Raw genomic sequence first — 26757 nt, forward strand, 5'->3', positions numbered from 1 at the left:
ATGACATTAAAGCTGTGGTCAATGAAATCGATAACTATTGGGTTAGACACGTGAACCTGTGGCAGCAAGCGTAATTTCCAAGCCAAAAAAAAAAAAAAAAAAAAAAAAATTGAAAGATTAATAAAAGAAGTAGAAGAAAAGTAACAGGAAACAGTAGGTCATAACCAAAGTTATACTACTATACCAATGGAGATAAAACCAATAAAACTCTGATTCCTCAAGTGGAGAAAACTTAGTCAGCAGTCCTCTCTCTGGGCTGCATATTAGATGCATCTGAGGAACTGAAAAATGCTGAAGCCTGGCCCTACTCCAAGAGATTCTGATTTAATTGATCCAGTAAGATGGAGCCCAGGCACTGCCATGTTTTTGTTGTTATTGCTTTGTAAAGCTTTCTAATGCACATCCAGGCTGAAGAAATGCTAAAATAAGTCATGCAGTAATAATCTATCAAGCTAAAAAATAAACTTGCAAATGATGAGCTCTGCAGACATACACCTATTAAATACAAAAGAAACATTTGTGCCAATGGGAAAAGAATTGTATTCCATGCATCTACACTTCAAAAAACAGCCATCTAGCACATGTTCATGTCTATTTTCTCAGAGTAATTAACAGAGTAATACGTGTTTTAAATATATACTTTTAAGAGAATCAAAGTTTCTTCAAAAAGGGGGGGGGCGACTTCAGTTTTCTTTACAGTTACTGATGTTATAGTAAATGAAAAAACAAAATGTTATGAATAAGCCAAAATAAATTACAAATATGCAATCTAAATATTACCATCAACTGTTTTCTAAAGTATATCCCAGTATATCTATGAGTAGTTTTATTTATTGGGGGGAAAAAAAAAAACCCTTCTATATGAATAGACAGTGAAAGAGTTCTGTTGTGCTTTCAACAATAAAATTAATAAGTCAGTGGTCCCATAAACACATCAACCAGGGGGAACTGACTATTCAAAAAACAAAAAACAAATAGACAAACATGAACTAAAAGAGAAGAGTTAAAATTTTTATAATCTAAAACTAAAAATATTTCATTTTCTCATAAATGCATATAATGTCCTTCTAGGAGAGCTTATTGATCTCCCACCTTAACATATCCTGTAAAATACATACAGTCCATATTCAGTGAAAATTCTGCAATATTATTTACTCACTTGTTAAACTAAGCTTATACAAATTAGGGGAAAATGATGTTGAAATAATGTATGAAGTAAGATTTAGTAAGCGTAAGCCAGTAACAGTGATATATGCCTATCATTCTTTGTCTAGTTTTAGAGAACGAGATCAGACAACTTGTGCAATGTGCATCCCTTCTCCACCTCGTCTAAAAAAAATCTTTAAGAAAGTCTACATTATCTACTATATATTATTTTTTGTGTCAGTGATTTTTTATGAGGGCAGCGTTTGTGGATTTAATATCCGGACTGATGTGGAACAGTGTAGGACAGCATTTGAGGATTTAGGAGCTGCAGTGCAGAGAGGACCACAAGGATAACATCCCTGGAAGTCTAGGCAATAGAACCGTAGGTTGGAGTCAACACTATCTCCGTCTCCAAGGGCAGAAAAATCTCATCTGTTCCTGGGGGATACATAATTTGGAATTATCCATTTTCAACCAATTTCTCATATGCATCCTTTTAAACCATTTTTCTATCTTGGTTGTCAATATTTCCTGAGTCAACCTCCTTGGTTTCTGTTTCTTGAGCAGACTGGGACAAGGAGGGCTCAATCATCTGTTAGTCTCCCTCCCTGGCATGTCCTTAGTGAGCCGGAAGCATGGAATCAGAGCACAGTGAGACAGTCTGGCACGTGCCAACTGAACTGAGGTAAAAGGGAACTAAAATATCAGCCCTGAATGAAGAGACCCACAGAAGAAGGCACCCCTATACCATCACCAAAAGAACACGTAAAGGTAAAGAAAGAGACAAGAAGAAAAGGGTAAGGGACAAGAAGAGAGCCTGTAGGTAGGTACCCTGAATGACAGTAGAGGAGAGAGCCTGCCCCAGAGCCTGTGGGCACCCATGGAGTTATCCACCCAGAGCACCTGGAGAGTTGGGAAAGTGGGGGAAGGAAGTGGGGGACACAAACGCTTTCTGCTCTCATCCTCTCATTAGGGGAAGGCTTAATTTAAGCAGCCCTACATTCTTGGTCTTTGCAAGAACTTCTCGGTTTGCTGTAAAGCTTTCAGAAGGTTAAAAATGTATGGCTACTGATTCTTGAGTTTGGCTTTGTTTTGCATCAGATGTTTTCCTTATCCTAGGGATTAACAGTATGCTCACCGATACCAGACTACTCAAATTAATTCCAACAGAACTCAAATCCTGTAAATAATACTAGTTCAGACAATTTTAAAATACACTTTGACTTTTTACTTATATTTAAACAAAATTTCTTAAGAACACCCCACTCTTTATCACATTGTCAAGTATCTAAGATTCTAAGGTCTGCTTCTTGAGAAGCTGGACGGGTTCCCCATCCTTTAGAATAGGGGAGGGGGCATAGGGGGGAAAACACTCCTTCCTGTCTTCCATGGTTGGCAGCAGAAGAGCATAAGAACACATTCAAACTGTCAGAGCAGAGAAGGTGCGTCACATTAAGATGAATGGCTCACAACTACCATGAAATGAATGTAAGTGATGTAATTCCACACTTAAATATTTTTACTAAAACAGCCTTCCCTTCCAGCTGCTTTCAACCAGAGTAGAATAAAGATACTGTTTATGCCAAAGATAGAGTAAAAGCCCATTTTAAAGTACCTAAAATTCCCACAGATTTACTTACACTGTAGATTAATGGCACACCTTAAATATACATACACTTATACATTTGAATATACACACCTCTCACTATAAAATAGAAACCATCCAAATTGAATAAAAGGCATGCACATTTCTGACATCAGATTTCTAATGAAAGTATGCTTTCCAGATGAAAAGTTTTAATATTAGAATATAGATACGTACAAGTAATTGAATTAATTTATATGATTAAACCAAACCCATGGAAAAAGGTCCATTGTACCTATTCTCATCAATCTAAGAGTTCAGTCTGTTCATTAATTTAGTGTGTGACTTAAAAGTTTAAAAAGAGTCGAAAAGATACTGAAGGAGTTAGTATAATGAAATATTCTGTTTGAAATTTGAAAATCTGGTTGCATTCCATAATTAATTTTCCCTGTGAGCTAGGCCTACAACTTAAGAGCCTTCTCAAGAGAATTAAAAAAATTACCAAGTGATAACCTTAAAATTATTTCAGAAGGCAATTATGTAAAGTCCTCAGTTGATTTATAATATATTGCCATTAGAAAAATAAAATTTAAAAGTACTCCACGGCTATTTTTATATCCAGACTTCCTCTGAAAAACTGTTTTAAAAATACAAATATTTGAGTTTAAGCAAAGAGTACGTACTATTTTGTTTATATAAATATAAAAGTAAATAATTATATATCTTTTAGGATCTGAGACAAAAAGGCTACAATTAAAAACGAATGCAGGAACAAAGTTTTGATGTTATTGTACCTACCTTTAATGTGATACTATAATGCCCAACAAATGTTGCATTTATCCATGATCTTGAATGGGGATCACCCAGGAATTCTATGTGATACTGTTCAACATTTCCATCCAGGTCATAGGTCACGTATTTCCCTTTAGAAGGATCAGGGCAAAGTATCCCTGGCCAACTTTCAAAAGAAAATATTTTTAATTATTTTGATGATTTAAAAAAGGCAGACATCAATACATCTGTCACAATCATATATCAAACTTTGTTCTTTCAATTTTAATAACTTATTCATAAAACTTAAACATTCATACCTATATCTTTTAAAAGTAGGATATTCATCTCATACAAGTAATCACTTGTATGTTGGTAGCTATAGAAAGCTTTGAAATAGTCACAGATTTAAGATCTACATAACATACAAGGAAAAAGAATTATAAGACAAAAGAGCGATCTCCAGGGTCTGTAAGAGACATTTATGTACTGATAAGAGAAAAAAGATTCATCAGATTCATGGCAGGGTTGAATCAATTCTAACTAATGATTAATTACTAAAATGTTAACCCACTGACAGAACTACTGACAGGCTGGGAGACAGCGGGCACTTCCTGAACCAGGGCTGCCAAAGGAATACTGGTGGCTCAGGCTGTGATAACACTGGACATTCTAACTATGTGCAAAGCAGAAATAGAACTCAGCAGTTCTATGTTGTCCCTTTGCCTCTATAAGCTCCACTGGCAGGTGACCAAATTGCTAAAAATGCTCAAAGCTGGAAATAAAGTTTATTCTTTACTAAAAATAAATCTTTAGGGGTGTGTTTTACATGACATGAACCTCCAAAAATTACTTGATATGCTTCATTTTTCCATTTGGCAATTAAGTTTTAACAATTTTAGCAATCTTTCTTGACTCTAACCTACTCTTCAGAGAATAAAGCAGGGAGGGAAGGCAGTAAATAAGGTCAGGAAGCTATGACTAAGTAATGTACAGGAGAAATTGACTAACTTTTACAGATCATGACCCAAAATATGCATATCTAATATACTCAAACATTCAATAATCTGTACAACTGTCAAGTTCTACTTCAGTCTGCAGCACTGCAGAGTGAACACATGGTAAGGTTCAAATCAGGAGACAGAGACTCTAGTTTTGCCTTCTGACAAGAGGTTTCAAGCAGGTAACGAGGCCTCACTAATTAGGCCTTGGTTCCTCACTGTACTGTTAAAAAGTTCAAACAACACATGTTTTACACATTTTTGGTTTTTTTTTTGCAAATTAAAATATAAAGTGTCACTATAGACTGAATTGTATATCCCCCTACACCACCCAATTCACATGTAGAAATTCTAACCTGTAGTACCTCAGAATGTGACTATTTGGAAATAGCGTCTTTAAGGAAGTAACTAAGTTAAAAGGTGGACCTTGATCCAATATGACTGGTCTCCTTACCAAAAGAGAAGAGTAGGACACAGACATGCACACAGGGAAGGCCGTGTGAAGACACAAGGAGAGAGAGCCATCCACAAGGCTAGGAGAAGGCCTCAGAATAAATGAACCTTGCCGAAACCTTGGTCTTACTTAGACTTTGAGCCCCCAGAACTGTGAGAAAACAAATTTCTGTTATTTTTCATCCACGCAGTCTGGGATACTTTGTTACGTCAGGCCTAGCAAATGATACAACGGTATAGGGTTGATAACTGGTATAACTGAAAGAATGAGACAAAAACATTTTTGCCTCATTTAGGTAATTATTTCAAAACTAGACAAATTATATAGATAATTTCAAAACCTAAAGGAACATGCAGTCTACAAAGAATCTAAAATCACAAAAGTAGAAAAATCTATAAATTGTTTGGATTTGAGGACTACAGATTGTTGATATTAGCAACTGATATTAGAGTTATGAAGTCATAAATACAGAAATGTATCTAACGAAGCCAACTATTAAAAAAAGTTTACAGATCATGAATCAATCACACAATGTAAACTAATGAAAATAGTTCATGGTTAGTATTACTAATGCAATACTGGGTCCAAGAGTACTCTGTTTAAATGACTATCCCATGACATATAAATAAAAATTGAGGTGACTCTTAAAAATAATTAGGTGCCAATAAAAGGAAAAAAGATTATGTTCATTATTTAAAACATGTTATAGAAAATATTGCATGTTGATTTAAAGATGAATGATGAAAAGTATTCTCAAATGTCAAAATGACTGGAGTACTACTGTATTTCTTCAGGCAGTGCAAAGGAATTGTCTGACTCCTCATCTGCACATCTCGGCTAAAACGGAATGTACCTAATGGTAGGAAAAGCTGAGCAGAGGCAACAGATGTAGAAAACATGATTACTTCCCTCCAGCTGCTCTATCCATCATCTTCTCTGACTCGCTGATTGAAAAAAGCTGATGTCCATTTTTGCCCTCACTCTGACCTCAATTTGAGTTCCAAAACTGTCAATGACGGTAGCACATTGTACACTTCTACTTCCCAATTTTTCACTCTCATATTGATGAGAAATTCTGAAGCGTTGTCTGGGGGCTTAAAGGTGGAGAGGGTGAATAAGAGTAGGCAACTCAAAGGAAGGGTATCAGAATTACAAGGAAAGTGTATGATCAATTTCAGAATCTGTGGGTGGTAGGAGGTAAAATGTACAAATACAATAATAATGTCAAATAGATACCAGGTATGAGAATCCCCTTTAAAGTGGAAGGGACATTTGGACAGGACAAATAATAACTTGAAGGGAAGTGCAAATATATCGTGAAGAAACTGATGTCCTATACATTTCTTATCCAGTGGAAATTATTTTTTAATATGATAGCTATTACCATCAATAGACATTGAAGCTTAAGCATGGATTTATTTATAACCAATGAGAAGTATACGACTGTTATTATCAAACTGTGACTTAGATGTTTAAGAGGAGAGCAAATTTTATTCATTCCTAATCTGTGGAAAACAAAATGAATGAGCTGAAATCACCACCAACTGTATCTGCCAAGAAATCTCTGGGCTGCTTCTAACAGCAGGGGCTACTGGAAAGAAGAAATTTCACACACACAGACATTATAAGTATTAATCCATAGGCAAAGTAATGCAAATAAAAAGTAACCACGTAATATTCTATAATACTGAAAGTATCTAGTAGAAATCTCAATTTATAAATTTATATACTACTTATCTAAAAAGTATCACTCGACTGGGTTAACTGAAAGGCATATTTTATTACTTAACAGTTTTACTACAGTACATTATAATGCAAATAAATTTTCTATAAATTAATTTTCAGATTCATGAGAAAGCTTTGTATTCTGTGTAAATACTGTGTTTCCACAAAAATAAGACCTAGCCGGACAATCAGCTCTGACGCGTCTTTTGAAGCAAAAAATAATATAAGACCCGGTCCTATATTATATTACATTATATAAGACCAGGTCTTATATTGTAGTAAAATAAGACCAGGTCTTATACTAATATTTGCCCCAAAAGATATGACCAGGTCTTATACTAATATTTGCCCCAAAAGATGCCCCAGACAAGAGCTGATTGTCTGACTAGGTCTTATTTTTGGGGAAACACGGTGTGCCCAAGGTAGTACCCTAAATAGAACCTAGTTTCTGTTTGACAATGTATGTTCCTATACTAAATTATACATGCACCATTATTTCTTACTTTTAACTTCTACGCTTGTTCTAGCTGAATACAATGCTACTTGCAATTTTTAAAAATTAAGAGTCTTTAAACATTATGGAGATAGTTTTCCTGTTCTTAGTACATGCAGATATCCCCACCCCCAAGCACACAGAGACAATCCAAAGGCAAGAGGATACATATGTATTTTTATAAGTATGTAACTGTGTCTATCTCACAACATGGAGGTAAATAATATAATTACAATTTGATTTTTTCATAGTGCTTGCCCATGGACAAAAAAGTGCTATTCTCTTGACAATTACTTGCTTTTATTATAAAAGATCAAATAGGCATTTCTAGAGTCTGTAGCAGTCTCTCTTTAGCTTTATTAGAGAGGATCAACGCTTATGAGACAGAGTACCCCTGAGATGCTGATAATATTGTATTTCTCAGCCTTCAAAGTTGGGTGTAAGGCCAAGGAGAATTGACCCAGACAATGCTACACAGCTAAGTGTCTCTGCAGCTGGTCTTTCCACTTGAAACGGCAACATCTATAATATTATTTAATTAAGAAATGATGTTTGATATTACAGAATTGTACACTTAAACCATTGTCAACCCAATAAACTTGAATTTTTTAAAAAATGGAGAAAAAAAAGGAAATTATGTTTGAGTGCTTTTAGTAGGTCAATTCTAGCTTTAAATTTGACTATTGCAGTTTATACTGTTACCATTTTCCAGTAAGCAAGAAGGTAGTTGCAGCTATACTGTGCAGGCAGTTGGATGATCCTAATCACAGATTAGAGATAATTTAGGGACTGATGTCAAACATCTTTCATTTGTATTTCAAGTCCTAACCCTCAGTTATAAGCAAAACACTGCAAAAGAATTTCCTAATCAAACATCTAACATAATGTATCAGATACAGTAATAAGAAACAAATCCATTTCATGAATTAAGTTATTGAACTTCAAAAATTCCATTAGAAAATACAAACTCTCTGCTTTCAAAGTGTTTTAGATGTGAAAAATGACATGGGACTACAAATACCTTCATACGTAACCTCATAAAATGAGTGTTCATAGTCATGCATTTTAAAATATTTGTTCTTACCTAACTATTTAGTTCCTGTTCATTACACACACACACACACACAGCATTTCACATTTGATCCCTAGAAAAACCCTCAATAACAAAAGGTACAAATCTAAGAGTGATTTGCATATTTGCAAAGATATTAAATGTATTAGTGTGCTAGGGCTGCCCTAGGAAAATACCACAGACTGGGTGGCTTAAACAACAGAAATTAATTTTCTCCCGGTTTTGGAAGCGAGAAGTCCAAGATCGATGTGTCAGCAGAGTTGGTTTCTCTTCAGGGCTCTCCTTGGTTTGCAGATGGCTGCCTTCTTGCCATCTTCCTCATATGGTCTTTGCTCTGTGCATTCCTGATTTTTCTTTGTGTGTCCAAATTTCTTCTTATTATTAGAACACCAGTGACATTGCATGAGGGTCCACCATAATGGCCTGTTTTAACTTTATCACCTCTTTAAAGCCCCTAACTCCAAACACAGTTCCATTCTGAGGTTAGAGCTTTAATATGTGACTTTTGGAGAAACACAATTCAGCTCCTAACAGTAAATGATAGAGCAAGAACACAAATCGAGGTATAATGACTTGAAGGTCTCTTGTGTGTATGTGTGTGTGTGTGTTAGAATAATCCCATCACAGTCTCTCTATGAAAGCAAACATCTTATATTCTTCATGGAGAACAGTTCAATATGAATGAAAACAATGTAACATGAGCCAGTATATCTCAGCTTTGAGAATGTTAAGTGGGAGAATTTAATATAAAATAGGAAGGGATTCTGGGAAGATTTCAGCAATGGTGTTAAGAGTTAGGATCTCCTGATTTCCCCACTAACACAGGTAGAGCAACTATAATAGCAAAGGCAAAACCTGGTACACATCTGTAATAAAACTAAGTGCCAAGCTACCCACATGAACACCAAAACAGGCAAGTACAGACTACTGACAGTTATAAGACTCACATATTATTGGCACCTGTGTGTGTGAGAGAGCAAATAGGGTGGGAGGGGGAAGACAACCAGAGATCTGGTGTGTTTGTGAAATAAGAACCTCAAAACCACAAGAAGTACTCTTTGGAAAGTCAAACTGAATACAGCAGCCCAAACTGTGAGGGGGACCATAACAAAATTGCAAGTGTGGGCGCAGTCTGGGCCCTGTGAACACTTAAAACTAACCAACAAAGCTCCTTTTCAGAGCAAAAGCTCACACTGAGGAGAAACTGCTGGGAGTATAATCCAAATGGAAGGGGACAGGATCAATAAGAACAAAGGGAAGAGATGGTACAAATACAAGTGGGGATACAACATCAAAGGCACCATCCATGAAAGAAAAAATGGATAAGTTGCAATTTATTAAAATTAAAAATGTCTGCTTTGGGAAAGGCACAATCAAGAGAATGAAAAGACAAGCCACAGACGGGGAAAAAATATTTGCAAAAGACACATCTGAGAAAAGTCTGATATCCAAAATACACAAAGACGTCTTAAGCTCTACAACAAGAAAATGATCAACTTGATTAAGAAAAATGGCCAAAAGATCTGAAGAGACATTTCACCAAAAAAGACAAACAGATGGCAAATAAGCATATGAAAAGATGCTCCACATCGTATGTCATCAAGGAAATGCAAATTAGAACAACAATGGGATAGGACTCCACACCTCTGAGAATGCCCAAAATCCAGAACACTGACAACACCAAATGCCAGTGAAGATGTGGAACAACAGGAACCCTCACTCGTTTCTGGTGAGAATACAAAATGGCACAGCCACTTCGGGAGAGTTTGGAAGTTTCTTATAAAACTAAACATACTCTTACTATAGGATCCAGCAATCACATTCCTTGTTATTTACCAAAAGAGTTGAAAAACGTATGTGCACACAAAAACCTGCACATAGATGTTTTAGCAGCTTTATTCATGATTGTCAAAACTTGGAAGCAACAAGATCTCCTTCGGCAGTTAAATGGATATATAAACTGTGGTATATACAGGCAACGAAATATTATTCAGTGATTAAAAGAAATGAGCTATCATGAAAATACATAGAGGAAACTTAAATGCATATTACTAAGTGAAAGAAGTCAATTTGTAAAGGATAGGTATTGTATGATTCCAACTATATGGCATTCTGGAAAAGGCAAAACTCCAGGCACAGTGAAAAAAAAAAATCTATGGTTGCCAAGGAGTAGTGCGTGAATATGAGGAACACAGGATCCTTAGGCCAGTAAAACTACACTGTACGATACTACAACGGTGAATACATTATATATACAAATATGTATTCATAGATATGTATTCATATATATGTTGTTATACAGTTGTTACAGTTGTCAAAACCCATGGAATGTACAACACAAAGAGTGAACCCTAATGGAAACTATGGACTCGTTTGACAACGATGGGTGAATGCTGGTTCATCGATTATCACCAAGGAACCACACTGATAATGGGATGTTGATGGTAGGTGTGGTTGTGTGGGGCAGGGGAGGGAATATGTGGAAAAGCTATAAATGAAAAACCTATTCTTCAAAGTCCAGTTCAGGATAAGACCAAGTAGACGATTTTGTATATGCCTGCCACTAAGTACACCTAAACATCCTTAGCATTACATATCCAATAAACATAAGGAGATAATACAAAGTGAAGAGAAGAAGCTAAACCAGATAGGCCTTGGGACCTGAGGCATGAAGGGCATGGGAGGAAGTTCCCTGAGCTTTCTTTATGCCTCATGTCTCATAGGCTGGGGTGCTGAAGAAGCCAACAACCCAAAAATACCAATGGATGCAAACAAACGAAAAGCTATCAAGCCTTCACTTACTAATCAAAGAACCAGGAGAGGGACAGCCTAGCAAAATAGAAAACTTAAACAATAAGTGCTTTATCCCAGCCAAACACCAAGGAAAACAGTATGGCCCCCATCCGTACCCGCACCAGCAAACACCAAGAGGTGAGCCTGAACTTCAACCACCCAACAGTAATGAAGCACCCAATCCCTCCCTGCTCAGGTAGTGGCAGAAGGGGATTACTGGGAAGCTGGGATTTTTTATCACCTTCTAGCATTAACAAGGCCCGCTCCCCTGGTGTCTTGGAGGTCACCTGGGGAACAGTAACAGGATGCCCCTCCCAGTCAGCGTGGTGAGTGAGGAACCTGAGCTTATATCCCTGCCCAGCAGTAACAGGCACCGCTCCTGCCCAAGGAGGGAGCAGAGGCTGAGTGGTGAACCTGGACTTCTTCTTTCACCTGGCATAACAAAGAGATACCCTCATATCCCTCCAGAGCAGCAGCAAAAGTGGCCTGCTACAACAGATTTAAACACGATCCAACGTGAAAAAAAATAAATAGAAAGTATAGCAAGTAAATGGAAGAGATAAAGAAAATCAAATGGAAATTTTAGAACTGAAATATAATAACCAAAATAAGAAGCTCAACAGGTAGTCTCAACAGGAAAATAAATATGACAAAGTATCAGTAAACTTAAAGACAGAACAATAGAAATTATCCAATATGAACAACAGAGAGAAAATAGACTGAAAAAGTCTATTCTGACTTCCTTTTCTCTCCTCAAAAAATAGGAACTCCTTTCATATAAAAGCATACAATGAGAAGGGATAATAGCAGAATCTAATATAAAATTATTATGATAAAAATGGCTAATATCCCTATTAAAAATGAAAGCATGCCAGAGAGGCATACCCTTAAAGAGATCAACATTGTACCTGAGATTTCAAGCTGAGCTAACAGAAATTTTTAAAATGTAGGTCAGGAAAAAAATATAATTTAGAATTAGAAAAACTGAAAGAAATTAAGTGATTGTAGAAAATGAATGTTTGAAGAGAGAGATGGGAAAACTTATGAAAGAATTTTAAAATTTTTCAATAAAGACTAAACTGGAAAAAACACAAAAGACAATAAGCTCAATTGGTAGTACCTTCAGAAAAACGAAAGATGGAAAGGGAAAAATATTTAAATTTTAAAGGTGAAAAGAGTTGAAGAAAAAGTAATACCAAAGATAGTCAAAGAAGATCTCCCATAAGTCATATAGGAGTCCCAATATAAGTAGGAGTCCCAAAATAAGAAAATCAAAGCAACAAAACAGAAAAACTGCTTATAACTTTTAGAAACTTAATTGAAATAAAGAAGACTTGAAACTATATACATTGAAAATACATATTGCATACTTGGGAAAATCAAATCAGAAAGGGAAATATTTTGCTATACAACAGTAAATGTACAAAGATTAAAAATATATATTTTTTAGGCTTCTAGACAACAATTACAGAATACACATTCTTTTCAAGATAGGCCATTCTGGGCCATAAAATAAGATTCAATGAAACTGACTACAATAGATTTGAAGTAGAACTCAATTAACAATAAGACATTTTAAAATCCCCAATATTTGGTAATGTAAAAACATACTTCTAATAACTCATTTCAAAGATGAAATCACAAAGAAAATTATTACTCATTTCAAACTGGTAATAAAACACAACATATTAAAATTTGTGATACAATTAAAGCAGTGCTTAAAGAGAAATGTATAGATTTAATTGCCTATATCAGGAGGATAAAAGATTTGAATCAGTTACCTAAGTTTCCAAATTGAGAAACTAGAAAAAGAAGTTAACCCAAAGAAATCAGCAAAAGAATAATGATGAGATCAGAAAACAATAAAAAATTAGACAATAGAGAAAAATTTGATTCTTTGAAGTTTTAAAAATTCATAAACAAAGCAAGACTATACCTCAATAATTTATTATAAAACAATAACAAAATACTTACTTTGGCCAATTCTGTAATTTTACCAAAACCAGGCTTCCAAGAGGTAGCTGTGAATAGACAATCTTAAATCCACTTTGATGAAGCTGAGACTCCTCAGGAAAGTCTTCTTCAGAAATAGAGCACTTATTATATCTTGAATCAGTGTTCATGATGCAATACCATGGTTCATTGTGATCAATTCTGGCTGCGTCCTCACTTGTCAACAATCTCCATTTCAAACAACTTTCATTCTCACATTGAACCCACACTTTGTTTACATACATGTTGTTTTCCACTGAAGAAGCCATTGTAGTGTTATAATATTCTAGGATTATCTTTCTATCCGACTTATTTCTTTTTCCATAAATGCTTTTGCATCTGGAAAATAAGAGGAAAATAAAAAATAAGGATTCAAGAGTATAACTTATTCATTTGGCTTAAATAAAACATTATGTCTGCTAATTAGTAACTCCCCATTTCGTTCTTCCCCTTGTGCCTGGAAAGTACCATTTCATTCTGAGTATATAAATTAGATGACTTTTAGATGCCACACATAAATGGAATCATGCAGTATTTGTCTTTCTGTGACTGGCTTATTTCACTTAGCAAAATGTCCTCCAGGGTCATCTGTGTTTTCACATATTGCAGAATTTTCTTCTTATTTAAGTCTGTAAAATATTCCTTTGTATGTTTTCTTTATCCATTCATCCATCGACAGACACTTAGGTTGTTTCCCTATCTTGGCTATTGTGAATAGTGCCGCTAGTATGTCTTTGAGATCCTGATTTCAATTCTCTTGGATAATTACCCACAGGTGGGATTGATGGATCATATGGTATTTCTATTTTTTTTTAGAAATGCCATAGTGTGTTTTTTTTTTTTTTTATAGCAGCTGCATCATTTTGTATTCCCAACAACAGTGTACAAGGTTCTAATTTCTCCATATCCTTACCATGATTATCTTTTAATTTTTTGATAATAGCCACCTTAACAGGTATGAGGTAATATCTAACTATGGTTTTGATGTACATTTCTCTGATGAATAGTGATGTTAAGGATCTTTTCATGTATCTGCTGGCCATGTACAAGTCTTCTTTGGAAAACAGTGTGCTCAGCTCCTCTGCCCACTTTTCAATTTGATTATTTGGTGTTTTGCTATTAGTTGTAAGAAATTCTTATATATCTTGGATACTAACCCTATATCGGATATATAGTTTACAAATATTTTCTCCATTCTATAGGCTGCCTTTTTGTTTTGTTTCCTTTGCTGTGCAGAAATGGTTCAGTTTGATGCAGTCCTACTAGACTACTTCTGGTTTTGTTGCCTGTGCTATTGATGTCACATTCAAAAATTCACTGAAAGACCAATCTCAAGGAACTTTTCCCCTGTGCTTCTTCTAGCAGTTTACAGTTTCGGATCTGACATTTAAGTCTGTAATCCATTTGGAGTTGATGTTTTGTGTATAGTGTAAGATAAGGATCCAATTTCGTTCTTTTTCATGTGGATATCCAGTTTTCCAATCCCATTTATTGAAGAGGCTGTGTTTTCCCCATGTGTATTCTTGGTGCCTTCGTAAAAAATTATCTGATCATATATATGTGGGCTTATTTTTGGGATATCTATTCTGTTCCACTGATCTGTGTCTATTTTTATGCCAATATCATACTGTTTTGATTCATATAGTTTTGTAATGTAGTTTAAAATCAGGAAGTAAAATGCCTCCAACATTGCTCTCCTTGCTCAAGATTGCATTAGCTGTTCAGGGACTTTTATGATTCCACACACATTTTAGGATTTTTTTTTTTTTTTTTCAATTTCTGTAAAAAAAAAAAAAAAGAAAGAAAGAAAGAAAAAGCCATTGGAATTTTGATAGAGATTACATTGAAACTATAGATTGCTTTGGATGGTATGGACATTTTAATTATTGAGTATTCCAATCCATGAACATGGACTATCTTTCCATTTATTTGCATCTTTAATTTCTTTCATCAAGATTTTATAGTTTTCAGTGTACAAACTTTCACCTCTTTGGTTAAGTTTATTCCTAAGCATTTTATTCTTTTTGATGCAATTGTAAATGGAACTGTTTCCTTAATTTCTTTTTCAGATAGTTCCTTGTTGATGTATAGAAATGCAACTGTTTTTGTTTGTGGATTTTGTACCCAGCAACTTTACTGAGTTCATTTATTAGTTTTAACAATTTTCTGGTGGAGTCTAGCATTTTCCATATATAAGATCATATATTCTGCAAACAGAGACAATTTTACTTCTTCCCTTCTGATATGGATGCCTTTTATTTCTTTTTCTTGCCTAATTGCTTTGGCTAGGACTTCCAAGACTATGTATATTGAATGAAAGCAGTAAGTGCCAATTTTGTTTATCTTTTCAAAAAACCAACTCAGTTTCATTGATCTTTCTTATTATCTTTCTAGTCTCTCATTTATTTCTGCTCTGATCTTTGTTATTTCTTCCATCTACTAAATTCAGGCTTAGTAATTCCTCTTTTTCCAATTCTTTCTGGTGTAATACTAGATTGCTTGAGACGTTTCTTTTTACTTAATTTAGTGACAATTACCATTATAATCTTCCCTCTTAGAACTGATTTTGTAAAAATACCACAATTTTAGTATGTTATGTTTCCATTTTCATTTGTCTCAAGGTATTTTTTGATTTCTTCTTCGACTCACTAGTTAGTCTGGAGCTTGTTGTTTAATCTCAACATATTTGTGAATTTTCCAGTTTTTCTCCTGCTATTTATTTCTGATTTCATATCATTGTGGTTAGAAAAGATGCTTGATATGGTTTCAATCTTCTTTGCTTTTGTGGCCTCACATATGATATACCCTGGAGAATGCTGCATGCACACTTGAGAAGAATATGTATTCTACTGCTGTAGGACAGATGTTCTATATGTGTCTGTTACATTCTTTTCATCTAAAGCACAGTTTAAGTCCAGTGTTTCCTTACTGATTTCATCTAAATGATATATCCATTTTTGAAAGTGGGTACTGAAATCCCCTATTATATTGCTGTCTATTACTTCCTTCAGATCTGTTAATATTTGCCTTATACATTTAGATGCTCCAATACTGATGGCATAAATATTTTCATCAATTCCTCCAGATAAATTGACCACTTTATCAGTATATAATAACCTTCTTTGTCTTTTTTTCAGTTTTTTACTTAAATCTGTTTTGTCTGGTATAAGTATAGCAACAACTGCTCTCTTTAGTTTCCATTTACATGGAATACCTTTTCCCATCCCATCCCTTAACTTTCAGTTTATACTTGTAGAACTAGTACATTTACATGTAATTTCTGATAGGTAAAGGCTTACTATTGACCTTTTGTAAATTCTTTTCTGAATGTTCTGTGAGCCTTTTGTTTCTATCTTTCTCTCTTGCTCTCATCCTCTGTGATTTGATGATTTTCTGTAGTGCTATGGTTTGATTCCTTTCTCATCTTTTGTGTATCTACTATAGGTTTTTTGCTTTGTAGTTTCCATGAGGCTTACATAAAGCATTCTATAGTTATAATAGTCTATATTAAACACGTTGCGTACGGCGGGGTTTAAATCCCTCATGAAGATTCTCGTGATCCGTACGCAACGTGTTAAGCTGATAACTTCAATAGCATACAAAAGCTCTACATGTTTATTCCCTGCTCCCCCCCACACATACACTTTAGGTTCTTTATCTCATAATTTACATATTTTTATATTGTGTATCCATTAAAAATTTTTTGTAGCTAGTCATTTTTAATACTTTTAACATACAATCTTTTATCATTTATACTAGAGTTATATGTGGTTTACACACCACCATCACATATTAGCGTATTCGGAATTTGACTTTATATTTACCTTTACCAGTAATTGTATACCTTCATGTTTTCATATCACTAATTAGCATTGTTACATTTAAGCTTGAAGAACTTCTTTTGGCATTTCTTGTAAGCCAAGTCTATTGGTGATGGATTCATTCAGCTTTTGTTTGTACAGGAATGGCTTTACCTCTCCTTCAATTCTGATGGACAACTTTGCCAGGTAAAGTATTCTTGGTTGGCAGTTATTTTCTTTCAGAACTAGATATATCATCCCATTCCCTGGCCTATAAAGTTTCTGTTGAAAAATGGGCTTATAGTCTTATTCCCTTATAAGTTCCCTAATATGTAACGAGTTGTTTTTCTTGTAGTCCTTTCAGTTCTCTGTCTTTAACTTTTGACAATTTGATTATAATGTGTCCTGATGTGGGTCTTGTTGGATTGTTTTCGTTGGTGCCTTTTAGGCTTCCTGGATCAGGATATCTATTTCTTTCCCAGGTTTTGGAAGTTTTCAGCCATAATTACATTGAATAATTTTTCTATGTCTTTCTCTCTTCTCCTTCTAGGACTCTTACAATGAGCTCATTCATCTACTTGATGGTGTCCCATAAGACCTTTAAGCTATGTTCATTTTTTGTTCATTTTTTTATTTTTGTTCCTCTGATTGATTTCCACTAGTCTTCAAGTTCATTGATCCTTCATTCTGTTGATCTATTTTTAAAGCCTTCTATTGACTTTTCAGTTCATTTGTGTTTTTCAACTCTGATTTCTTTTTAGTACTTTTTAAAAAAAATATATTATTTCTGTTGAAATTCTCACTTTGTTCATGCATTGCTATCTTGGTCTCTGTGAGCTTCTTTATGACATTCATTTGAGTTACCTGACAGGAAAATCACTTAAGCTCCATTAGTTTTTATCACCGGAGTGAGCTGGGGAGAAGGTATGGAAAGTTCCTACATGCCATGATGTTTAGCGTCCTGTGGGACTACAAATTACATTACCCATCACTCTCAGATTCAGGCTAATTAGAAGCCCCACCATTGGGCAGCAACTGGAAAAGTACATCGTCAAAGCCCTTCCAGGGAGAAACTGGGAGCCTTGTGTTTTTGCCTGCTCCATCTGTGCTGAGGCTGGAGTGGGGTTGGGGGGAGTAGTAGTGGAAAGTAATCACACATCTTAAAAATCACCACTTTGTATTCTGTGGTGAAGGGGAACTTGCAAGTGCTGAGCCCTTATGGCTCTCTGATGTGTGTCATTTGGAAGCCAGTCCTTCAAGTGGCAGCCATAAAAGTCGGGGTGCTAGAAGTGTGGGCAAACTCCTTTCAGGGAGAAACTGGAGACATGCTTTTATCACTGGAGTGAATGAGGGGAGAAGATGAGGGAAGTGCCCACCAGCCCTTTCAGGCTCCTGGAGGAGACCAAGCAACTTCCAGATGCAGGCTAATTAGACACCTGACCCTTGGACCTCAACTAGAAATGCATGCAGTCAAACCCTTTCCAGGGAGACACTGGTATCCTTGTGTTTTTGCCTGCTCCTTCTGTGTTGAGTCCAGGGGTATAGCTATGGTAAGTGCTCGCATTTCAGTATAAAACCATCTTTTTGTTTAATGTTGTCCTGGGGTACTCACAAATGCTGAGCCCTATCGGCTGTCTGAGCCAGTGCCTTGGGTAGCAGCCATAAAAGCTGGGGACCTAAATGTGTGGTCTAAACCCTTTTTCCTCAGGGAGAAGGTGGCAGTTGGAGGTTCCCTCCAATGATAAGGTGGTATGCCAGTGGTTTATGCCATGAGTGTGTCTCAGCTTTTTCTACTGGCTTCAATGTGGGTATTTTCTCAGTAACCCAATGTGTAGGAATCACTCAACTAGTTTTTGTATTTCTTTCCCAGGGAATTGATTTGCATGTAGCTGTTTATTCAGTGCATCTGTGGGATTAAGGAAAGTTCAGAGTCTCCTATTCTACCATCTTGCTGACATCCTTTTTATTTTGTTTTCTTTATTTTTACATTAACTTCAGAAAAAAATTAAACAGTAGTAATAGCACACTTCTTTTCTTTGTGACTTTAACAATATTGAAGTATAAATCTGGTCATGAAAAATGGAAGAAATTAAAGTTATTTTTGTCAAGGCTTTCCTCTAGGTGTACATTCTAGGAAACCATCATCCATCCTACATGAGTCTCCACAAATAGCTGTGAACAAAGTAGTAGGAGGAGGACATGACATTAACTGCTAAGTTAAGGTCTATGAACCTAAAAGTCAAATATAAAGAGAGATGCAAAAGATTCTAAGTCTAAGACAGAAATTAGGTATCTGTATGAACAACTAAGCTGAGGGTAAGAAGTTGGGGTACAGTTCTAGAAACAATGATATTACTCATTACAAGTTCATTCAAAGATATTCTATTTATATTTACTTTTATTTAATCAATAAAATAATAGCCCTTATTCATATTTAATATCGGGCTGATACTAGAATCCTCACACAGACCACACATAAGCAGGTCATATGTCCTAAACAGGATGTGAGGCCTCCTGATAGAAAGGTGGGAGGTACCACAACTCAGTGTTTCACGGAGATACTCATTAGTTATCCATTCACCTCTACGTTTTGGAGTTATATCTAACTAGTTAAACGGGTTTATAGGTTATATTATTAGATAAAGTATTCCTCACAAAATGGAGCATCTTTAAAATATTCCTACAAAGAAACAGCATATTGAAAAGAATACTAATAATGCAAATAATTAACGTGTAATATACATGTAAACGTAGATAATTTTGTCTTTATTTCAACTGCCTAGAATTTTGTTCGTCTTACAACCATTGGACTGCCATAAAGGAGAAAGCATTGTAAGTTTATGGAACCACATCAATGGAAAGCTTAGGAAAGTCCATTATGATAGCCTATTATAAATGTTAAGGGGATTAAAAGATTACTTTTAAGTGGTAGATAAAGTTTTCAGATTTTCTTAGGAAGTTGGGTTTCACAGTGGATAATACTGATAAGGTAAATTAACATGAAGAAAATGTCATTATTACTTAAATAGTGATACTCATTTTCAATTGCACCTAACTTAAACCACTTGGTATTTTAGATTCGACACAGTTTATCCAGCCTAATAGAATTTATAATACAAATTATAGAATACTTCTTTTCAAATCAGATTCTCAGTATTTCTATTACATTTTTTCCAACACGTCCCTCTCACTTTGTTGGTTTTCAAAATCACTGCCACATTCAGAAGATACAAATGAAGAAGAGAAAGAGAATGTGGTCAGAAGAGTGCTAGAGTCTTTGTAGGGGTTTCTATAAAATAATTCCCAGTCCTCACTTTAGTGTGTAAGGTATCATATTGATAAATACAAAGCCATGGTAAGCACAACGCTTGCTTTACTTGACTTCTGTTTTTAATTTTTTTATTCCATAACTTAGCTAACATTGAACTAGAGAATTCAGAGAAAATTTTAAAGTTAAATTTTAAAAAATGGAAGATACAGAATGACTATTCAAAATTACACAGCTATAAGTTCAGGCTTAGTTTATTTATTCATTCAAGGCAGTAGTTTTAAATGGTTACAGACACTCAATTTTCTGTCTGATAGTCTGATGGCTCTACCACTTTTTACTAAGCAAATTAGTTAATCACTCTAAGCTCTGGTCCCTTAATGGGAATAATAAGAATACTACTCTCTCTCTCTCTAGGTCTTTTTCATAAAGGTAATAATCCCATCCTGAAGGCTTTGCCTTTATGACTTAATCACTTCACAAAGGCCCCACTTCCTAATGCCATCACATTGGGAGTTAGGTTTTAATACGAATTTGCAGAAAAGCAAATATTCAGTCTATAGCATTCCACCCATTCCCGGCAAATTCATGTCTCTCTAACATGAAAAATACATTCATTCTATCCCAATACTCCCCAGAAGTCTTAACTCCTTCCAACATCAACTCAAAAGTATAAAGTCCAAAGTCTCATCTAAATATTATCTATCCCAGATAAGAGAAAGCTAAAGGAGTTCATTATCACCAAACCTGTATTACAAGGAATCTTAAAGGGATTTAAGATGAATAAAACTAAAAGATAAAAAAATATGAAAAATGGCGATATCTCTATATCTATCAACAATTACTTTAGATGTAAATGGATTAAATGCTTCAGTCAAAAACTAAGGTGGCTGAATGGCTAGAAAAACAAGATTCTTACATAGTCTGCCTACAAGACACTCACTTCAGATTGAAAGATACACACAGACTGATAGTTAAGGGATGGGAAAAGTTATCTCATGAAAATGGCAACAAACAAACAAAAAAATCTAGGGCAGCAATACTTAATACCAGAAAAAGCAGAGTTTAAAACAAAGGCTATAACAAGAGACAAAGAATGACCCAGTAACCCCACTTCTGGGTATTTACCTAAAGAAACCCAAACGCTACTTTGAGGGGACATGTGCATCCATATGTTTGTTGCAGCATTGTTTACAAAGGCCAAGATATGGAAACAACCTAAGTGCCCATCACTAGATGAATGAATAAAAAGGAGGTGGTACCTACATGTACGTATGGGGTCAGATGGGTATTAGGCTTATCAGGTGATCACAAGTTATATAAACGTTTAATCACTACGTTGTACACTTGAAACTAATATAATATTGCATGTCAACTGTAATTGAAAATTAAAAATTCCATTATTAAATCAATATTATCTAAATTAGATATGGGTGAGACCTAAGATAGGACCCATCATGAGGCAAATTCCTCTTCAGTTGTGAACCCCTTGAAATCAAACATGTCTCCAAAATACAATGATGGGACAGACATACAATTAAACATTCCCTTTCCAAAGAGAGACATAGGAAAGGAGTGACAGATTCCAAGCAAGACTAAAACCTTAAGGCTGGAGAATAACATTCTTAGGCTCTATGCTCTGTTCTCCAAACACCCTAGGGCTGTGGTCCCATCTTCCAGACCCACCAAGGTGGAGATCCCACTCCCAGAGTTTTGCCAGGTAGAGGTTGGGCTAGCTTTGGGCAGCCCAACTTCATGGCTTTGCTTGGCACAGCCCACACTGCGGCTCTCAGGAGTCAGTCATGTGCCTACAGCTCCCCTGGGCTGGAATCACCTGCGGGTGGCTCTACTGGCCTGGGATAATGAGGGCAGCAGCCCCAGGCCACAGCTCCACTGGGCCATGCCCTAGTGAGGGCTCTCTGTGGGACACTTCCCTGCAGGGATTCTCTGCTTGTGTTTTATGACAGGAAGTCTAGGTGGCAGCAGTCTCCCTCTCATGGCTTGTGCACTCTGTGTCCTGGCAGAGACAGCACCACCTGGACGGCAGCAGAGTCTGTGCCCTCTGGAAGGGTGGCTCCTACAGCTGCTCCACTGGAACCTGCTAGAGCCTCACCTGGGGCAATCAAGGAGTTCCCAATTAATGCAGGGAGTAGAAGCCTTGAGGCAAGGCAGGGCAGTCTGTGCCAGGGTGCCACAAGCGCCTGTGGCCCCTCCTTTGAAGTCATTCGGCTCTCCTGGTTTCTGCACTCTGGGTCTGTAATGGCGTGAGAGCCCTGCTAGCTCTGCATTACCTTCTTCTTGTATCTTGAACAATAGTGCCTGGCTTCAGTTTAGATGGCTGACTAATCTCTTTATGAAATAATTGTGTGGCCACACCTTTCATGTTTTCTCTTAAACAGTTCCTTCATTCTTTTCAACATGGACAGGCTGAGAATTTTCCAAATCATTTACGTTCTGCTTCTTTTCTGATGGACAATTCCATCTTTACACGTCTTTTCTCTCTTCATGTATTTTTCTATAATCAGTCAACAGAAGCTAAGGTGTACCTTCAACAATATTTTCAGATTAATTTCCTCAGGCAAATATCCAATTCCACTGCTCACAAGTTCTACCTTCCATGAAAACACCAGACATGAACTCAATTCAGCCAAGTTCTTTGTCACTTTATAACAAGGATCACCTTTCCTCCCTTGTCCAATAACATCTTCTTCATGTCCATCTGAGACCTCATCAGAATGGCCTTTACCATCCATATTTCTACCAACATTCTTTTCAAAATCACTCAGGTGTTCTCTAAGAAGATTGAAGCTTTCTATGTAGAGCTTTCATCTTTTCCTTCTGTGCCCTTACTTGAATCGCCCTTCATGGTCCATTCACGGTATTTGTAGGATTTTTTCTAGCATGCCTCTCCAAAATCTTCCAGCCTCTTCTCATTACCCACTTCCAAAGCCATTTCCACATTTTCAGGTAATTATTACAGCAACACCTCCACTTCTCAGTACCAATTTCTGTCTTAATCCATTTGGGCTGCTATAACAAAATACCATAGACTAGGTGACTTATAAACAACAGAAATTTATTTCTCACATGCCTTGAGGCTAGGTAGTCTCAGATCAAGGCAACGGCAGATTTGGTGGGTGGTGCAAGCCCGCTTCCTGGTTCATAGATGACTGCCTTTTTGTGGTAACCTCATTTGGCAGACGGGGCAAGGCATCCACGGAGGTCTCTTTTATGAGGGTATTAATTCCATTCATGAGGGCTCCGCCCTCACGACATAATCACCTCCCAACGGGTCCACTTCCTAATAGCATCACATTTTAGGGGGACACAAACATTCGATGTACAGTAATAATCAATCAAACATATGCTGGTTTTGGAAGGGAGAGGAAGATTCCTAGTGATAAGGGAGGGAGGAAAGTGGCAGAGGAATCTTAGATTTCTATTTTGGGCAAATAAATGAACAGTGGAGTTAGTGTCCATATAGGGGACAAAAATATGGAGAAAGTTTGAGATTTGGGAAACAGGAACAATGTGTTCATTTTGGTCTTGAGTTCAAGATTCCTGTGAGTCTGCTATTAAATAAGCAATTTGAAGTATGGCTCTCTTCCTCTAAAGAAAAGGTCTAAAGTCATAAAATAGAAAGAATGTAAACTCGCTGCCAGAAATCCTAGGCATCTACTCACTCTGAAATGCCTGACCATCTGGCTTTTACCAAAGGTTTCTTTTAAAGGAGTCCAAAGATTTTCTAGTCACCTAGTGCAAAAACTAAACCGTTCCTAAACCTCTAACAACTACTCATTCCTGTACTAGTTTCTTTCTCCCTCTAGTCTCTAAATGTAGGCCTTTCCAAAGGTTCTGTCTTCAAATTTCTCTTTCTACATGTTCTTCCTTAGGGATTTCACTCAAATAGCTTCAACACTGTCTCCCGTATAAATAGCTTCCTCACCTCCATCTCCAGTCTCACCTTCACATTGACATTCCACACAATTTTGACACTATCACCTGTGAGTTCCTCAAGCATCCTGCACTTGGGCCAAACTGAGTTGCCTTCCAAACAGTTTGTTACCTAGGCTCAAGTTTCACCCCAGGTCAACTTTGAAACTGCGTGCTTCCTCACCGCTCCATTTAAATCATTATTTTGCTAAATCTTAAAAAATTACAAAGGTTTCTGTGTGTGTTCCCACCCTTTCAAGTTTACTGTTACAAACCCAGCTCAGTTCCTCATTACTTCACTTAGACTGCTGATAATAGTCTACCAACCAGTCAGTTTACTTTCTGTCTCTCCCCAGAGTTAATTCTTTCAACTCATTGATAACAGGCTAATCTATAAACTCTTGATAATTGATATACTCTTATTTAAAAATATATAAATATATATATGTATATATATATATATATATATAATTGGTATACTCTTGTTTAAAATATATACATATAAAATATATATAAAATGTATATATAAAATGTATATATATACATATATGTATGTGTGTGTATGTGTGTATATATATATATATATATATATATATATATACACATATAAAATTTTCCTTTGCTAAAATAATGGTAAATGAGGTCCTCACGTAAGAGTGTGGGTTTTATTACCAGTCAGACCTGGAATAAGATCTAAGAACATTTACTTAATAGCTGTATGACCTTGGGCAAATCATTTAATATCTTTCCATCTGGAAAGTGGGAATAATACTAGCACCCACCTCATAGTATTCTGAAAGCTCAATAAAATAATGCATGCAGGGTATGAAGAAGCACAGCACACAACAGGTGCTCATTCAATGGCTGCCAGCATGACTTTCTTCTATTAGTCTTTCAAACTGCATCAACTTACATTATTTGGTATTTCCCAAATATATCCAATGAATTCTGTCTGTGTATCTTTGCACGTTATCCTCTTTACTCTATCATAATCTGTAAATTGCCTATTTTCAAGACCACTTCAAATACCATCTTTTTAAAAAAGTCTTTCTGGATATCCCCAATCAGCTGCAATTACTCCCTGCTTGATATTCATGTACTCTTAATTTCTGGTATTAATAACATTCTGCTTCATATTATAGTGATGTGTATGGCCTACTTCCTACCACTAAACTGTAACCTCTCTGAAGGCAGAGGCATTATTTTTGTATCTCCAGCAATGAATGAGCTGATGATAGAAACACTGTTCTCTGTGTGTTGATCCCAAAATGCCCAGAAACTCCTTTACATGCAGGAATTTTTCATATCACGTCCCTAATTTTGCTCAATTTCTGCTATATTTCTACAGAGCATCTGGAACTGGCTAAATATTCTAACAGATGGGAAGAGATTAGTGAGCAATTTGTTATTTGTAACAATACATTACAATGCATTACTAGTTAAATTGAATTTATTAAAGAAACCACCAAGGTCTGTAGAATTCCACTAAACAGTTCTAAACAACTTAATATAGTACAATCATTATTGGCATTTGTAGCATTAAAGTGAACTTCATGAACTAAAGGAAAGAAAAATAAGAAAACTCCATATGGATTTTATATGACTTCTCCAAATTTTTTATATTTCATGAATGTAATTTTAGAATGTTTTAGCTGAGTCTGAGAAAAATACAAAATAAGATCAATTCATCTTGAATTGAAATATTACAGTTCCACTGTTCAACAAAACAAAGGTCTTTAAAATGGAGTACAGCCAATACGAATTCTCATGACGCATCAATTTTTGTTACAATGTACATACATTCTGTGACTGATGTATCCTAGATGGTAAAATGACAACATACCCAAGGAGTTCTGAACAATATCAGAATTTAATGAGCTAGTGTGAATAAATACATACAGAAGAGGAATGAAGATAAATGGCTACTTGTAATGGAAATTTTTATTGTTTGTATGTGAATGATAAAAATGATTGTTCTTCCAAACAACAACAAAAAAACCCGTCAGTATTCTTTTGCTCTCCAACACTGTGGTTATACGAAGTGTATCCAGTTTTATCCACAGGCTATCCCAGAAGATATGACTCTTCTGAGTTTGAAAAAAAACATAATGGTATCTGTGTCACTCACTGTCTTCAGAGTTGGGGCATGCCAGCATTATACTTTCAATTTTTATCACTTCTGTTTTCTAGATAATGTCTGACTTGTCACCAATGATTATAAGACTGCAATACTGAACTGGCCTATTGTCAAAGAGAACTCGAAGTGATTAATAAGTTAATTTATGGATTAAAATTTCATAATATTCAAGAGGCAGTAGAAAAAGATCAGGACTTGGAGTAAAAAGTGTAGTTTCTAACCTCGGTTATGCAACCACTAGCTGTGTCACCTTAAGAGAACCTCAGCGTTCTCATCTGTAAAGTAAGGGGAGTAGGGCTAGGTGATCTCTAAAATGTTGTCCTGCTTTAGTGTTTCATGATTTATCCATTCTGTTCTTCGTTAAAAATCCTTGAGTCCCCCTGCTAGATTCTCAGCTCCCCTATGTTCTTTCAGCCATGTATCGGAGTCCAAATTTCACCAGCCACCTTTTCATAACATCTGTGTTATTAAGTCTTGCCAGCTCGGAAAACTTGCTAAACTTTATTTGCTGTGCAGTATGTGCTGGTTTTCAGTATTTATTCTGTCTTCAGTTTGTATGTAATCTTCCTTAAGTAGGCAATCGTATT

General features: G+C 35.9%; 1 protein-coding gene across 3 annotated transcripts in view; it reads right to left on the reverse strand.

Moving 5' to 3' along the window:
- Positions 1–26757, reverse strand: part of ZCWPW2 (zinc finger CW-type and PWWP domain containing 2) — a 123530-nt gene that overhangs the window by 73811 nt on the left and 22962 nt on the right. For all 3 annotated transcript variants that reach the window (XM_074312727.1, XM_019745274.2, XM_074312726.1), the window contains exons 2-3: positions 13015–13371; positions 3530–3689 (exon numbers count right to left, since the gene is read on the reverse strand). In XM_074312727.1, coding sequence (XP_074168828.1) covers positions 3530–3689; positions 13015–13301 — 447 coding nt within the window. In that variant the 5' untranslated portion in view covers positions 13302–13371. The remainder of the gene's footprint in view (positions 1–3529; positions 3690–13014; positions 13372–26757) is intronic.

Source organism: Rhinolophus sinicus, linkage group LG10 (genome assembly GCF_036562045.2).
Source record: "Rhinolophus sinicus isolate RSC01 linkage group LG10, ASM3656204v1, whole genome shotgun sequence".
Lineage (NCBI taxonomy): Eukaryota > Metazoa > Chordata > Mammalia > Chiroptera > Rhinolophidae > Rhinolophus > Rhinolophus sinicus.